The sequence below is a fragment of the Neofelis nebulosa genome, chromosome 16, assembly GCF_028018385.1.
Source record: "Neofelis nebulosa isolate mNeoNeb1 chromosome 16, mNeoNeb1.pri, whole genome shotgun sequence".
NCBI classification, from domain to species: domain Eukaryota; kingdom Metazoa; phylum Chordata; class Mammalia; order Carnivora; family Felidae; genus Neofelis; species Neofelis nebulosa.
This window is the reverse complement of record NC_080797.1, coordinates 32,182,014-32,199,083: the sequence shown is the minus strand read 5'-3', so window position 1 is coordinate 32,199,083 and position 17,070 is coordinate 32,182,014. Positions and strand designations below refer to the sequence as shown.

The window sequence follows — 17,070 nt, the reverse complement described above, 5'->3', positions numbered from 1 at the left end:
AAAACTGTAATTGATACATAAGAAAACAGGGCAACTCTGTTGAGAGGGTAAATTTATGCTATGTAGTTTTGTGTGTGTGTGTGTGTGTGTGTGTGTGTGTGTGTGTGTGTGTGTGTGTGTTTTACCGCAGTTTAAAAACAAGCAGAGACGAAAGCCGGGAGGATACACTGGTCTGAAGGGGGGACGTGGCTATTAGTGGGGAAATTAGCCAGTACCGACAGGGGCAGACCACGTATGAGAAGGCTCACCTTTATAAAGAGAGCTTGCCATCTTGTCAGAAAATCCCTCTGACAGCACTAAGGACAAGAGAGAGAGTTCCCCAAGTCTTTCTCCATCACTGAAAGGTAAGTTCCTTGAGGGGACAGATCTTGTCTCTGGTATTAGATAAGCCAGAGTTGCCAGATTCAACAAATAAAAATATAGGACACCCAGTTAACTCTGAATTTCAGATCAACAATGAATAATATATATTTTTTTTTAGTATAAGTATGTCCCATTGGGGCACTTATACTAAAAAAAAATTGTTCATTCTTTATCTGAAACTCAAATTTAACTGGGCATTCTATATTTTATCTGGCAACTCTATAGAGAGCCAGTGATTATGGTGAAAGAGAAGGAAATAGAAGTAACTGGAAAAAAAAAGACAACAACAGAGGATTCATATTTAGAGATAAAACTGCCAGACATTCCTTATTAAGTTCGCAACGTTATCTTTTCTGAGCAACCCTGTTTCCTGCTGGAAGCATGTGCTGTTAAACAGAGTCAAGGAGAGCCACGGCCGAGTCGTGTCACTGGGCACGCAAAGCTAAGGTTCTGCGGGCGGTATTCCCCCACCACTGCCGCCATCACTAACCCAACCATGCGCCATGTACCGCCCACCAAAGCAAAGAGAGAAAGTGAGATTGTTCCAGCGCCACCATCCCATTTAAGTTCACAAGACAAAGGCAAGACACCAGCAAAATATATATAGTCCTCACTGGTTTGCTGAGCGAAGCTGGGAAAATAATCAAATGCTCAGACTTTTCTGGAAAAGATCCCATTCACAGTAGCAACCCAAACCATACAATGCCTAGGACTCCATCTAACAACGACGACAAAAATGTACAAGGCCTATATGAAGAGAGAAATAAAATTTTATCGAAAAACATTAAAAATAAAGACCAGGGCGGGGGCGGGCGGGAGGGCGTTGCCTAAGTGGCTCAGTCGGTTAAGCATCCAGCTCTGGAGTTTGGCTCAGGTCATGATCTCACGGTTCATGGGATCAAGCCCCGAGTCAGGCTTAGTGCTAACAGCGTGGGGCCTGCTTGAGATTCTCTCTCTCCCTCTCTCTTTCTGCCCCTCCCCTGCTCATGTTCTCTCTCTCTCGCTCTCTCTCCAAAATAAAATAAACACTGAAAAATAAATAAATAAATAAATAAAGACCTGGAATAAGTGGAGAAACTTAGAGAGGAATTGTCTTCTTATATAGAGAGAGTCAGATTCTAAATTTACTATATGAAAAGAGCAGAGGAGAATATTTTTGTAGAAGGCGTTTCAAAGCAAGACATGAAATCTAGGAACCAAAGAGAAAAAGACTGACGGATTGACTATGAAGCAATTTTATTTTTTGATTTATTTATTTTTAAAAAAATTTTTTTTTCAACGTTTTTTATTTATTTTGGGACAGAGAGGGACAGAGCATGAACGGGGGAGGGGCAGAGAGAGAGGGAGACACAGAATCGGAAACAGGCTCCAGGCTCCGAGCCATCAGCCCAGAGCCTGATGCGGGGCTCGAACTCACGGACCGTGAGATCGTGACCTGGCTGAAGTCGGACGCTTAACCGACTGCGCCACCCAGGCGCCCCTATGAAGCAATTTTAAATTCCTCTACAATAAAAGACATACTCACATAAGCAATAACGATAGTCTGGGAGAAAATATTTGTAACTTATTACTGAAGATCACCAGTCCTAATATATAAAGAGTTCCTAAAATCAATTAAAAGGATAAACAACCTGATTAAGAAAAACAATGAGCAAAAGATATCTGGAAGCAAGTTACTAAGAGGATATACACATGGATTATCAACCTAAAGAAAAGATTAGTCAACCTCATTAGGAATCAGGGAAATGCAAATTAAGTCACTCCCGATATTTTTAGCCAAAAGATTAGCGAAAACTAAAATACGAAATACGAAATGGCAGCATTGGAGAAAGTGCGGAGAATCTGCCCTGCTCACCGTGGGTAGGGCTATAAAGCGGTCTGGCTCTGAAAAGGCAAGAGGCTCTACCAAAAATGAAGATGTGGGCATTTTGGTCTAGAAGTTCCCCTTTAGGATATCCATCCTGGGGGGAAATACATACACGTATGCATGACAACACGAACGAGCAAACAAATGGGTTTGTGGAGACAGAGATTTAGCTCATTTGTAGTAACAGCAAAACCCCAAACTTCCTAAATGTCCATCATTGAGGGCACAGATACCTTTTTGTTCATCTATGTAATGAGCTGCTGTTCAAAAGAGTGTGGGAGATGTACGTGTAGCCACACAGAGAGACTCCAATTATAAATTAAGTTCTAAGGGGCACCCGGGTGGCTTAGACGGTGAAGTGACTAACTCTTGATTTCCACTCAGGTCGTGGCCTCACGGTTGGTGAGTTCAAGCCTCACGTCGGGCTCTGGGCTAACAGCGCAGAGCATGCTTGGGATTCTCTCCCTCTCCGTCTCCCTCTCCCTCTCTCTCTGTCTCTCTCTCAAAATAAACATTTTTTAAAAATAAAAAATAAATGAAGTTTCAAAAAAGCAAGTTTATAATAATGTGTCATGTGTGGACAGTTATGTTAAAAAAAAAACTATATGTTTTAATCTTTTTTTATGTTTATTTTTTATTTTTGAGAGACAGAGACAGACAGACAGACAGAGACAGAGACAGAGCACAAGTGGAGGAGGGGCAGAAAGAGAGGGAAACAGAATCCGAAGCAGGCTCCAGGTCCTGAGCTGTCAGCACAAAGCCCCACGTGGGGCTCGAACCCACGAACCGTGAGATCATGACCTGAGCAAACTCAGCCGCTTAACCAACTGAGCGACCCAGGTGCCCCTATGTTTTAATCTTTATGTTTGCAAATGTACAGCATAAGCTCTGAAAAAAGGTACATAGCACATTTTTTTACTGTGGGGAGCTCTGCAGAGAAAGGCAGAATTAAGACTGTTAAAAATCAGCACCCTTAATTTTCTCTATTCGAAACAGAAATAATTTTCCTAACCGGTGGTAACATGGACTCTTTCAGAAACCATGCATGAGTCCCGGTTAAAACCATTCCAGAGGCCTGACAGAATTGCAACCATGTTTTCTAGAACTAATCGCCCCTCATACTCTCAGGAGGGCTCAACCAGAGGGGAACAGTGAGTGCTTCCCATGCAGAAGGAAATTCAAATTTAGGAATGTGAAGCAGACCCAACAATTTCACAGTAAACATGGGGAGACTGGGATGCAAGTTTGGGGTACAACCTGCACAAACGGACTCAACCTCACTTGGTTTCTGCAGAGACCAGCGGTAACGTTTACAGGACTCGGTGAGAGCCATGGATGCCTTTTGGAACAAGTTAAAAAGCTGCACATTTGGTAATGTTGTTAGAAAACTGAAAATGTTTTCCCCGTAATTTACATGGGGGAATTGCTACATGCAAAAATCTGTAGTTAAATAGGTGGAGGAAGTGGAGAAGAAAAATAAAGGGCAAGGGGAAATGTCTCCCTCATGAAAGTGTTTGTTGGAGAGGTGGGTGGTATTTTGAAATTTTGTTCTTTTTTTTCCCCCCCCCAATTCAAGTTGTGCTCTCCGGCATTTTTTCCTGTAAGGACAAGTATTATGCTTGGCCCTGCTCCAAAAGTGCTGGCTAAAATTCCTGCAACATTTTCTTCTCGAAATTCAACTCCCAGCAACACCAAAAATTCATTTGTATTTCAGAATTTCCAAAAACCTAAACATAAGGAAAGGGGAAAAAAATCAAAATCAAATAAAAGATGGTCAATTATAAACTGTCCCATATCTGAAGACCTTTCTTTCTTTTCTTTTTCTTTCTTTCTTTCTTTCTTTCTTTCTTTCTTTCTTTCTTTCTTTCTTTCTTTCTTTTCTTTCTTTCTTTCTTTCTTTCTTTCTTTCTTTCTTTCTTTTAAATATTTATTATTGAGAGAGAGAGAGAGAGAGAGAGAGAGAGAGAGAGACAGACAGAAGGGGAGGAGCAGAGAGAGAGCAGGGCAGAGGCTTCCAATCAGTCTGTACTGACAGTAGAGAGCCCGATGCGGGGCTCGAACCCATAACAGTGAGATCATGACCTCCACCGAAGTCACTTAACCAACTGAGGCAATCAGGGTGCCCCCCGAAGACATTTCTTTCATTCTTTTTTTTTTTTTTTAATTTTTAAAATTATTTTTACTTTTTTATTTTTGAGAGGGAGGGAGGGAGAACAAGTGGGGAAGGGGCAGAGAGAGGAAGACCGGATCTGAAGCAGGCCCTGTGCTGACAGCAGAGAGCCCAATGCGGGGCTCAAACCCATGAACCACGAGATCCCAACCTGAGCCCAAGTCAGCCACTCAACGGACTGAGCCCCCCAGGCGCCCCAAAGACATTTATTTCCATAGGACCTTTTACATTCCGGTTCGACTCTTCAGTCTAAACAAACCAACAAACAAACCTCTCTAGTAAGGTCACTGTGACAACAAAGGGGAATCAGCTCAAGTTCTCTCCCTGGGAGTCCCCGTATCTGTTACAGCAGGAGCTGTATCAGTCAGGATCGGCCAGTTCTGCTGAGGCAACAAAGAGCCCCAAGATCTCCAAGGTTCAAAACCGCCCCAAGTTTACTCCTTGCTCTTGCAAGTCAATGGGGTGTCCTGATCGTCCCAGACCCAGGCTGACAGAGCGGTCACCATCGCCAGCCTTGTGGTCACCACACAAAAAGGAGAGCGAGAACTCTGGAGACTCCACAACCAGCAAGGAAATGTGGAGTGTCGCAGTTATGTTGTTCTTGATACAACCCATTGGCCAGAACTAGTCACACAGTGGCCTCACCTGTGACAGACATCCAGGAGCACCCTTCTCTCGTGCCCAGGGTAAGGGGGAACTACAATTATTTGAAGAACGGCAACAAACAATAAATAGCCAACGGCTTTTCAAAACCACTAGAAAGGAGACTAGAAAATAGGCTGAGTTTTTTAAATGTGATTTTATCATCAAAATGGATGTACTATTATTCTGAATTCCCTCTGGCTGGCAATACTTCCGCGACAAGCTCCAGGTTGAGAAACCCTTTATCCCCATCAGGGTTGTCTTTACAAGTTTAAGTTTGTGGCCCAAATCCATAAACCATCCTACCTTCTGTGAGTGTTTCCTGGGAAGTGAAAAATAAACTTTCTATATTTTAATTTTTGATAGATTTTTGCTTCTCAAGAAAGGAAGTATGACTAATTAGGAGGTCGACTGAATTAGTGAGGGCATCAACCTTTTCCCGTTTTACCTTCTTATTTTGGCATAACAAGATGCCCAGCAAGAGAAATGTCGAGTGTCGAGTGTTTATATATATAAACAAATAAAATCAGAAATGTGATTTGCCAGTTCAATCAAATGTCTAAACGGGAAGTGGGCAGCTATCAATCACCTAAGACATCATGCTGGCTTACTTAATGCAGAATTTCTGTTGTCTAATAAGCAGTTTCAACCTGCTAACTTGCATTATTTATCAAGTACGCAATGTACTGTTGCCGAATTCATTGGTCAAGACAGCCACTGAGAATGTGCCATCTCATTCCCGAACTGAGTGGATTTTCCCCTCGTGTTGCAAGAATTCTGTAGACTTATGCCATCGGACTGTTTTCTCGTTTTTCACTTGTCTTGACCCGCTCAACAACGCGGCCGGCTATCTCTCCGAGTAGATCACCGGAAGGGAAATTCAACATCATAGATTTGATTCTGACATTGGCTCGTGCTCAGTGTAGGTTCCCTCAGAAGCATATGCTGAGAAAAGAACTCAAATGCGAACAATTTTAAGGGAATGGGGAAGTGATATAGGGAAGAAGAAATAGGAAATAAATGGCATGTTTCAAGCCAATTACCACTCTGGGCAACTGGGCTTAATCCCACTGGGGAAGTCTCAAAACCCATGTAGACACATTCTTTAGATTTACCCACCCTGGCAGGTGAGGGGGCTGGGGTATTGATACACCTGTCAGTCATTACTTAGGCTGCTCCCAGGAAGCACTGGTTCATGGGCAGCAAGGTGGCCTACAGGCCAGAAGAGTCCTCAAGCAAAGAAATGCAGCTGCTGGAAGTCAGAAGTCGGGCCAGCGTGCACTGCAGTGGTGAGGATGAAGGGATACAGGCGAGGGCACAACATTTGCTATAGCTGTTAACTCACTGATAATGGCCACCAGCTCTGAGTCTAACTTCAGCCAAATGCCTTGTTATTGGTCACTAGAAGAATCCCACTGAGCGACACACGCCCATATTTCTAACCTAACCGTAGTTAAAATAGCAGAGAACCAAGATAGTTATTTTTAATATACTTAGGACGAGTAAAACTAATGACAAACCAGAAAGAAAAGATTAGAATTCACAAAACTCCAGTTACACAGCAAAAGCAACATTTCCCAAAGTGAAAAAAAGGTTCCCAGGCCAAAAAATAAAAAGGCTCGGGAACACTCCCTCCAAACTCAACCACGACATCTGACTTGACTGTCTTCTCAGCTTTTGTCACGACCAGACACGATGTATTCTTTATTTCATGTACAGATTTACTTGTTTACTGGTTGCTTCATATCATTTGATTGCTTCCTAAGTTATAGAACACAGACTCAAAAGCTGGAAAGGGGAGTTAATATGGCTTATAAGAAGTATTAATGTCTTATATACGTCTTATAAGACGGCAAATTTATTTCTGAGTTTCAAGATGGAGATCCAGCAGCTGGGCCACTGATGGGTGAGGTGTATTTAAAATTTACAGTCAGGAGCCCAGCTTCTCTGACACACCAGAAAGTGGGGTGCTCTAACAATTGTCCAGACCTGTAATGGGTTCTTCTGAGACATGGGGTATTCCTCACTGTGAATGCAGAGTTCTGATCTAAGGAGGGGAGCCTCGCTCCTAGAAAACCCTATGTCCAACACTTGGTTCTTGCACAATATCCCATTAAAGAATGGTTATTGAATTCATTGTTGGAGTCTCCATTTAACAAAAGAATTCTGAATGTGATTGGCCATTTTAAAAATTAATTCGAAAACTGTTTAGCAGTATCTACTAAAGTTGAACATATAAGTAGCCTATGACCCAACACTTCAACTCTTGAGACTATAACCAACAAAAATGAACACATGTGTTCACCAAAAAAACCCATATAACAGAATCCATAACAACGCTATTTGTAACAGCCCTAAAAGGAAAGCTACTCAAATGGCCCCAAAAGGAAAAGAATAAGTAAAGAGTGGCATATTCACATCATAGAACACTGTATGGCCAAAACAATGATCACACACACAATAACATAGACACAAATACAGTGTTGAATGGAAGAAACCTGATAGAGAAGACTACATACTATGTGATTCCATTTAATTAAGTTCCAAGAACATAAAAACTATCTCTGATGTTAGAAGTCAGGAGAGTGGTTACCCCGGGGTGGTGTGAATTCAGGATGAGGCATAAGGTGAGTTTCTGTGGTTTTGGCAACATTCTATTTCTTGATCTAGGTGTTGGTTATTATTTTAGTTTCCATACCAAATTACCACAAACTTGAATGTTTAACACAATAGAAATGTATCTCTCCCAGTTCTGGAAGCCCGAAGTCAGAACTCAAGGTCTCAGCAGGACCAGCTCCCCGCTGAAGGCTCGAGGGGACAATCCACTTCTCGGCTCTTCCAGCTACTGGTGGCCCCAGCTGTTCCTTATGGCTGGAACTCCCCCTTCTCTGCCTCTGTCTTTATGTGGCCTTCTCCTCCATGTCTGTGTCTTCTCTCCTGTCTCTTATAAGGACATTTGCCATTGGATTTAGGGCCCACCTGGGAAATCCAGGACGATCCCATCTCAAGATCTCTTATCTAATTATATCTCCAAAGACCTCCCTCCAAATAAGGTCATATTCACAGGCTTCCAGGGACCACCAGTCAACCCATTACAGGGTGTGAAATTTTAGCCAGCAATGCATGCATGCACTTTTCTGGTTATATGCTACACATCTGTGAGGAATTTTTTTTTAAGTCAGCTTACAACTTTTTAGAGATAGATTTGTTAGGGCACCTTGGGGGGCGCAGTCAGTTGAGCCCCTGACTCTTGATTTCGGCTCAGGTCATGATCCCAGGGTCATGGGATGGAGCCCCGTGTTGGGCTCCGCTCGCTGGGCATAGAGCCCGATTGGGATTCTCTCTCTCTCCCTCTGCCCCACTCCCCCACTCACATGTGTACACACACTCTCTCTCTCAAAGAAAAAAAGCACTTTAGAAATACACTTGTTCTGGGGCGCCTGGGTGGCTCAGTCAGTTAAGCGTCCGACTTCAGCTCAGGTCATGATCTCGCGCTCACAAGTTTGAGCCCCACGTCGGGCCCTGTGCTGACAGCTTGGAGCCTTCGGATTCTGTGTCTCCCTCTCTCTCTGCCCCTCCCCTGATTGCACTCTGTGGGTCTCTCTCTCTCTCAAAAAGAAATACACATTAAAAAAAATAACAAATACGTAAATAAATAAAAGAAATACACTTGTTCACCCACCATGAGGTATCTTACACACATCTAACAAAAAAGACGACCCCTGGCATTTTGTTGGCCACACGCCCACAGAGTTTTGTCTTCTCACAACATCCCATCCCCCTTCTGATCTTAGTCGAATATACAGAAACTTCATAGCAACTCACATGTATGGTTTTATCAAGTGACTTTCCCCCACCTTCTACTGCCCAAAGTGATGACATCCTTTAGCAAATTACAAGGCAGGGGCCATCCGAGAGTCTGGGCTCTGCACCGTGTCAGCTCAGAGAACCGGGCTGTAATTTTAGACAGATGTTAGTGAACTTGGGAATTCCTGGTGTGTGGACATGTGCCTCCAACCCCAGATGGCAGGGAAAAGAGCCAGGACTCCTCACCCAGATGACCCAGAAAACGTTTCTTAATGAATCGTCCAGCGTGACTCACGCTGGCTCCCACATCTGGCAGATCTGGGTTACATCACTCGCGGTCCTCAGTGTCCTGCGGGTTCCTGGGAACATGCCGCCCAGAGTCAAGTGCATCAGCTGCAGCGGCCGGCTGTATTCACACACCTCTCTGCGTCATCCTGATGGCCACACGCTATGGGGCGGCTCCAGAGAAGGTGCCACCCCCCCACCCCAAGAGGCCACCTCCTCTTACTTTCCCATGGGCCTAAGAAGTCACCATGGAAGAAAAATGCCATGCCCGGAGGTGTCCAGGACAGAAGTGCATTCTCTGCTTTTCTACACTAACATCTCTGGCACCGTATCCCAACTGCATTAGCTTGTGTTAATCTGGAGAAGGGGGAAAAAAAAAAACAACACAAAACCCAACACACACACATAAAAACTTGGGCCATCCATATTCCTCGAATAGGCTCAGAGGAGGGGAGAAACAAACTGTACAGTATAAGCTTTGAAAGGATTCAGAAGATATATGATAAACAGCTCGTGGCAAGAGGCAAGGAGGTGACAATTTTCAGGGGGACAGGGACCTCTGGCACTCTGTTCCACTAGACCAAGTCCTGCTGTGTTCCCTCTATCACTTACAACGTCCCCAACACTCTCTAACAATCTGCCTGGCACCACATTCTTGCTTTATTAACTACGTATCCTACAAGATCTTTATTTTGCATCCTTTTATTTACTGATCAGAACTGCCCTGAAGGCTGCTTCTGGGGCACCAGATCTCCCAGTAGCGCCCTATGGGGAAGTTCTTCATCCTCCTACTCATTACTAGAACATGACACAGTTCACATTCGTGAACTACAAGCCTCCCTTGTTCCACATCAATCCCCCCCTGCTCATTCAGAGCATGTTACAGCTGGAGGGGATATCTTCTTTTAATCATTAATTTCATTCTTTATGGATCAGATGCTGATCCATATTCTAATTTTGAAGACCAAAAAAAAAAAAGGGGGGGGGAGGGGGGGAGAAGAAAAGGCTATGATTCTTTTTTTTTTTTTTTTTAACGTTTTTTTTTTTTTTTTTTAATTTATTTTTGGGACAGAGAGAGACAGAGCATGAATGGGGGAGGGGCAGAGAGAGAGGGAGACACAGAATCGGAAACAGGCTCCAGGCTCCGAGCCATCAGCCCAGAGCCTGACGCGGGGCTCGAACTCACGGACCGCGAGATCGTGACCTGGCTGAAGTCGGACGCTCAACCGACTGCGCCACCCAGGCGCCCCGAAAAGGCTATGATTCTGACAAGTGAAGTAATTCATCATCCCTGGCTAGATAATGACATACACGAGTATGACCCAGGTCTCCTCATTCTTGGATTCAAAATTACATCATGCAGCCTCATGAATTTAAACAAGCAAAAAAGTCAATTAGAAGACTTTCAAGTTTGAGCTGAGATTTACAAATCTGTAGATACGTTCTAAAGAAATAATCAGAGGGGACGCCTGGGTGGCTCAGTCGGCTGGGCGTCCGACTTCGGCTGGGGTCACGATCTCACAGTTCATGGGTTTGAGCCCCTATCGGGCTCTGTGCTGACAGCTCAGAGCCTGGAGCCCACTTTGGATTCTGTGTCTCCCTCTCTCCCTGCCCCTTTCCCGTTCACACTTTGTCTCACTTCGTCTCTCTCAAAAATAAATAAAGATTAAAAAAAATTTTTTTTACAAGAAAGAACCAGAAAGAAGACATAAAGAGAGGGGTGAAGAAAACATTTATTTACGTGTGGTCATTTTCCTGGGTGCACATTAGACTTGCCTGCAGGCCTTCCAACCCCCACGCCCAGGCCAGGCCTCAAAGCAAATGAACTCAGAGTCTCTGGACGTAGGGTTGAGTTGTCAGCACGAAACCAGGTGACTCCAACGGGCAGCACCACTGATTTACTGGAGTTTAGGCCAAAACAGATGTGCAGACACCATAACCAGAGTTCTCAAAAGAAGAAAAAGGAAAGAAAAGAGGAAGAAAAGGAGGCAGGAGGAGTCATTTGTATGACTTCAATCTACTTTGTTCATCTCTCTGTGCTTTAGCGGGGGAATCAGATGTAGGGTCAAACTGAGAAGGTCTACACCGGCAATCTCAGTCCAAACAAGGCCAGCTTCCCCCACCAAGCTGATTACCACTGAGGCATGTAGGCAACAGGTGAGGGGAGAAGGAAACAGAGCAAGCAATCAAGTCCTGTCCTCTGAGGGTAGTCACACACTGTCATTATACTGTCTTTCTCTGTTTTCTTGTCTTTTTTCTTTTTTTTAAGGAGTCCATTACATATGACCTGGCAATTCCATTTATGGGCGCATATCCAAAAGAATGGAAAGCAGGGACCCAAAGAAATATCTGTATGCCCACGTTCACAGCGACATAATTCACAACAGCCAAAAGGAGGAAGCAATCCATCTACCTGTGCACAGATGAATGGATAAACAAAATGTGGTATATCCATACGATGGAATATTATTTGGCCTGGAAAAGGCAGGGTATTCTGACGCAGGCTCCAACATGGATGAACCTCGAAGATGTCATGCTGAGTGAAATAAGCCGGCCACAAGGGTCCAATACTGCGCTTACATATGGTACTTTGAATAGTCCAATTCATAGAGACAGAAAGGGGTATGGTGGCTGCTGGGGGGCTGGGGAGAGGGGAAATGGAGAGTTAGTGTTCAATGGGTACAGAATTATTAATGCTACAGATAGTAGCACTAGCAATAGAACAAAATGGATGTACTTAATACCACTGAAATGTACTTTTTTGAGAGAGAGAGAGAGAGTGCATGCATGCGAGTAGGGGAGGGGTGGGGGGGGAGAGAGAGAGAATTTTAAGCGTGGAGCCTGATGGAGGACTCAATCTCATGACCACGATATCATCATGACCTGTGCCTAAATCAAGAGTCAGACGTTTAACTGACTGAGCCACCCACGTGTCCTGAAATGTACCTTTAAAAATAGTTAAGGGGGTATATTTTGTTATGCGTATTTTAACACATTTTCAAAAATAAAAAAAATAAAAAATAAAAAATAAAAAAGAGCCCATGTCATGTCCCTCATTTACTTCTCTCTGGTGTTCACGGCAGTTGCTAAAGACAAAATCCCAAAGGCAGAGATATCGTCTGTTAAACTGCGAAGCCTGAGGTCAGTGTCCAACATACCCCAGGCCCCTGGAATCTATCTGGCAGGCCTGGCTGACTCAACAAAGAGTTATAAAGCCTCACAAATCCCCCAGGGCACGTGGAGGCCCGGCTGGCAGGCCTTGCGTTCCATGTTATGTAACAAGCAGGTTGCCAACTTTCAAACAACACGAGGTGAATTCCGATGTGCTCCACGTCTGGGAACAGCCAACTGGTGATTAATTCCCAAATAACTCCATATGGGGCCTAGTCCTAATTCCCAGATGCAGTAGTCCCACCTAATTTGTGAGTTGAGAAATCTCAGGTCTTCTCTTTGATAGGGATCGACTCGAACGTATTTTGAAAGAGGGGCTTATCTTTCTTCTTTTCCCTCCTTTCTGCTCAGTATTCTAGAGGCAAAGAAAAACCCCAGCAAGAAGAAAATGCCTCTAGCGACTGCTCGGAGCTGCCTGGCAATCCGAAGCTTTCAAGCGAGTAAGGTTTCTCCTTTACGGACATCCCTGAAACAGGCAGAAGAAAAACATGGCAGGTGTTCTCTGGTCAGTGATCCTAACTCATTCCCTCAATCAGTCTGTGATAGATCCTATACAGGGAATGACATATGAAGATGTTTTCTAAGGGAAGGCACGTCAGCCCTAGAGGCGGGTCACCAAGCACATGTGTCTGAGCTCTGGCCAGGTGTCTAAATAAACCCGGGGCCCCACAACAGCTCTCCCACTCGGCCGAGAAAGTCTGTCCCAATGATTCACCATGAAGCCCAAAGTTTAGCAGCTGGAAGAATGTACACTTTCCTCTTTCTTAAGAGTTTGCAAATTAACAGTTCTGCCAGAAGCCAATCATTCAATGGGAGTTGGATTAAGTCCTTGGACACCCTTCCACTGAGCTCAGACAGACACAGGAAAACACTCACTGGTTTCTTTGGCATAAAGTTCTGCAAAATAAAAGAAATTTCTCTAAATGTGAGTAATAACAGAAAAGGCGGGAGGCTCTTGTTCGTGGAGGGAAAGGGAAATCTACCTTGAATGGTGTGACTCGTGTATTCTGAGGTCTAACTTGTGCTCGTATACGTTTTTTTCTATGTAGGTATTTAGGAATACATGCCACAATACTCTTTAATATACAACATACAACTTTGGGGACTCTGGATGAGAGCCTGAAGGGTGAGGGTTTCCTGCCTCTGAATCGCCACCACCTTCCCTGCTCCTAAAGCACAGCCTGTCAGTCAACTATAGTCCTCGTTACATGTCTGGATTCAAAATGCTATCTCCCTGCCTCTCCCTACACTCGTGTTTGCCCCCATCTGATTGTCCTCAGGTGGAAAGGAGAAGACCCCCTGGCTCACAGTTGCCACTCATGCTTCATGATTTCTACAAGGCTCTCTGGAGTCTATGGATCCAGGAAGTTCACGAAGTTCATGGACAGCAGTATCCCAGCGGCACACTGGTAACGACCTCCGGTCAAAGTCATCTTCTCATTAAGTCTTGGGGCGCAGACATAAGGCTAGCAAACTACGTATGGCCACAGGAGGAAAAAAAGGTGTGTTTTCCACCATTACTTCCTTAAAGGCATGCCAAGCACCATATGTAAGTTAATAATAGTCTATCCCTTCCTTTGCCCTTAAGAGAGAATTCAGCTCATGCAGTCCCACCATCACTATATATAAAGTGTTCATTATATACATAGCCCAACACTAAGATAATATACTCTATTCCAAAACACTGCCAAGACTCTGAGAGCATCTTCTGGCACCCTGAAACAGTGGAGTGACCATAAATTAGGTAAAAGGAGAAATTTCTTAGTACATTTCAGAAAAAAAAAATCAAAATAACCCCCAGCAACAGAATTTCATGTGTAAACAACTCTCACATGTTCAAGTTTCAGCTTAATCAACTGTGACTCTTGATATTTTATTTAATACATCTAGGAAGCATCACCAAAAGAATAATTTTAATATTGCTTCTAAATTCAATTAGAAGGGTTACATTTTTATGACAGTGTAACATTTGCAGGGCCCTTCTCTCATACACAAGTTATTAAATCCCCGCAGTCCCTTAATCCACACTGCAGACTAATCTAATGCATTTAAGCCGCCCTTGAGAAGCTATCCCTCAGCTCGTGGCTCGCCCAGCATGATAGCTTTCGCTTTTCTGACCTAAGAAGTCATTTTCTTTTCCCTCTTGACATCTTAAGAGTCATCTTTAATAATGTTTTTTTTTTCGTAGTTGCAATGTCTTTCAACTCCTGATGTTCCAGACTGACTTGGCAAGTCCATTCTTCTCTGATAGAAATACCCATCCGCTGAGATAGAGTGCCAGCTCTACCCAAGCACACCATCCAGCAGACACCCTGTTACAAAATCCACAAATCCAGATGAAAATCCAGACGCTTTCCAACACGCTCCACACATTTCCTACTGTGCCCACGACAGATGCTCCCAGTAGCACAGCCACCGGGAAACTGACAAACACACACAGGATGTAGCCAAGGGGTTGGGAGTGGGTACCCTGTGACCACACTACTAACTACTGAGAGAAGTCATGGGTCTCTCGGAGTCTCTGTTTCCCCATTTGTAAGATGGGAAGACTAGTTGTAATCACCTGCGTTGACACAATGTCCGAGAGTCAAAAGAAACCCTAGTACTCAGCATGATGTTTGAAGTTGTCATTAATTGTTAGTCTGCTTTCTTAGGGAATCGTTCTAATATTTTCATAGGTCCTGGGTCACCTCACTGGCTCACTCAGTGGAGTGTCCAGCTCTTGATCTTAGGGTCATGAGTTTGAGTCCCACATTGAATGTAGAGATTAAACTTATTAAATAATCTTTAAAAAAAATTTTTGGCGGGGGGGATGCCTGGGTGGCTCAGTTGGTTGGGCGTCCGACTTCAGCTCAGGTCATGATCTCGCAGTCTATGGGTTCAAGCCCCGCATCAGGCTCTGTGGTGACAGGTCAGAGCCTGGAGCCTGCTTTGGATTCTGTGTCTCCCTCTCTCTGCGCCTTCCCTGCTCGCACTCTGTCTCTCTCTCAAAAAGTAAATAAACATTAAAAAAAATAACAATAACAATACAATTTTGGTTTCACGGGTCCAGACTAATGGGCCAAGCAAGAACCACTAAGTCCTAAATTAGGGTTCCACCGCCTTTAATATTTTTTTTTCAGAACCAGGTCAGATATAAATTAATAATGACAGCCACCCCTAGAGAATTACACCAGCTTACGTGATGACTGAACTAAAGATGAATTCTTGGGTATAAAGTCAGGATGGTCCCAATTTAGAATAACAAAACGTGTCAACAGAGGCCTCTGTTTTTCATCTGGAAGACACTGGCTACAAATTATCTCAAGCTTAACAGAAATCTTAATTAGGCTGAGCTAGCGAGTAAGCATTAGCATGAGTATCCAGGACTCTGACAGCAACCTTCTGAGGTGGGTGCGGTGCCCATAGCGCGGGTAAGAAAACGGGATAAAGAAACCGGTTAATAGGGATGAAGAGAGCATAGAGAGCATGGCTAATCCACGACAACCAACAGCGTCGGCGACATTATAAAACTTACTCCTCTTCAGCTACAAACCGAGCTGTGTTTTGAAAATTGAGATCAATATGCTTTTCAAGCAGAAAAAGCACAACGTAAAGTACCAAGTCCCCTCAGGCTACCTACCAATCCAGGCGGTTGGCCCCTCTCTGTAAACGTCCCATTCGCCCCTTCTGCTCTCAGCTGGGTGGGTGGGGGATGCGTGGACGGGCAGATGGACGTACAGTCTTTGAAATCGATAAAACCAGAAGTCATAAAACATCTCCCAAAACATTTGCAATCATTAAACCGGAATCATGTCCCCAAAGAGACAATCCATCTTAATGTTGGTCAAAAGAACGTCAGTTAAGAAAATTATTTTACTGTACTGTTTTTCAGTTCTTTGATCACTTTATAATAAGGAAATATTTTATTTTTGTTGTCACTGTGCGAGTTCCACTCTCGGAGCTCTGAACAAGAGTTTAAAAAAGACAGGGGTGCCTGGGTGGCTCACGGTTAGGTGTCCAACTTCGGCTCAGGTCATGATCTCGCGGTTCATGAGTTCAAGCCCCACGTCAGGCTCCGTGCTGACTGCTCAGAGCCTGGAGCCTGCTATGGATTCCATGTCTTCCTTGCTCTCTGCCCCTGCCCTGCTCACACTCTGACTCTCTGTCTCTCTCAAAAATAATAAGACATTATGGGGCGCCTGGGTGGCGCAGTCGGTTAAGCGTCCGACTTCAGCCAGGTCACGATCTCGCGGTCCGTGAGTTCGAGCCCCGCGTCGGGCTCTGGGCCGATGGCTCAGAGCCTGGAGCCTGTTTCCGATTCTGTGTCTCCCTCTCTCTGCCCCTCCCCCGTTCATGCTCTGTCTCTCTCTGTCTCAAAAATAAATAAACATTAAAAAAAGAAAAAGAAAAAAAAAGATTCTCTCTCTCTGGGCTGGCATGTCACCTCCCCCACCCTTTAGGTACAGGTGTGACCTTGAGCCCCTTGCCTAACCTCCTTGGGCCTCAGATTCACCACCAGTGAAAGGTAAAGTAGGGATAATGCTAATATCTGCCTCAAAGGATTGTTATGAGGACGAAATTGAATAATGCCCAGTTTTAGCCCTTCCCCAGATCAGACGCTTGCAGACAGTGGAGCCACGCACTCGCCCTTGGCCGATGAGTGGCATCTTTCTAGCCCGTTCACACCGCTTTACTCTAATTCTGCATCTCCAAGAGGTGCCTGGGTTCTGGGCAACGGGGTATCTCATAATGGGGGACTGAAAATTCCCTGAATACAGCTGCA

At 44.3% G+C, this 17,070-nt stretch overlaps 1 protein-coding gene across 2 annotated transcripts in view; it reads right to left on the bottom strand.

Moving 5' to 3' along the window:
- Positions 1-16,201, bottom strand: part of LOC131498192 (cytoplasmic phosphatidylinositol transfer protein 1-like) — a 94,046-nt gene extending 77,845 nt beyond the window's left edge. The window contains exon 1 of one of the 2 annotated variants that reach the window (XM_058705207.1): positions 15,928-16,201. In XM_058705207.1, coding sequence (XP_058561190.1) covers positions 15,928-16,056 — 129 coding nt within the window. In that variant the 5' untranslated portion in view covers positions 16,057-16,201. Of the gene's footprint in view, positions 1-11,547; positions 11,895-15,927 lie in introns of those variants that run through there. The other variant, XM_058705206.1, reaches the window with a different exon arrangement.
- Between the last annotated feature and the right edge of the window lie 869 nt (positions 16,202-17,070).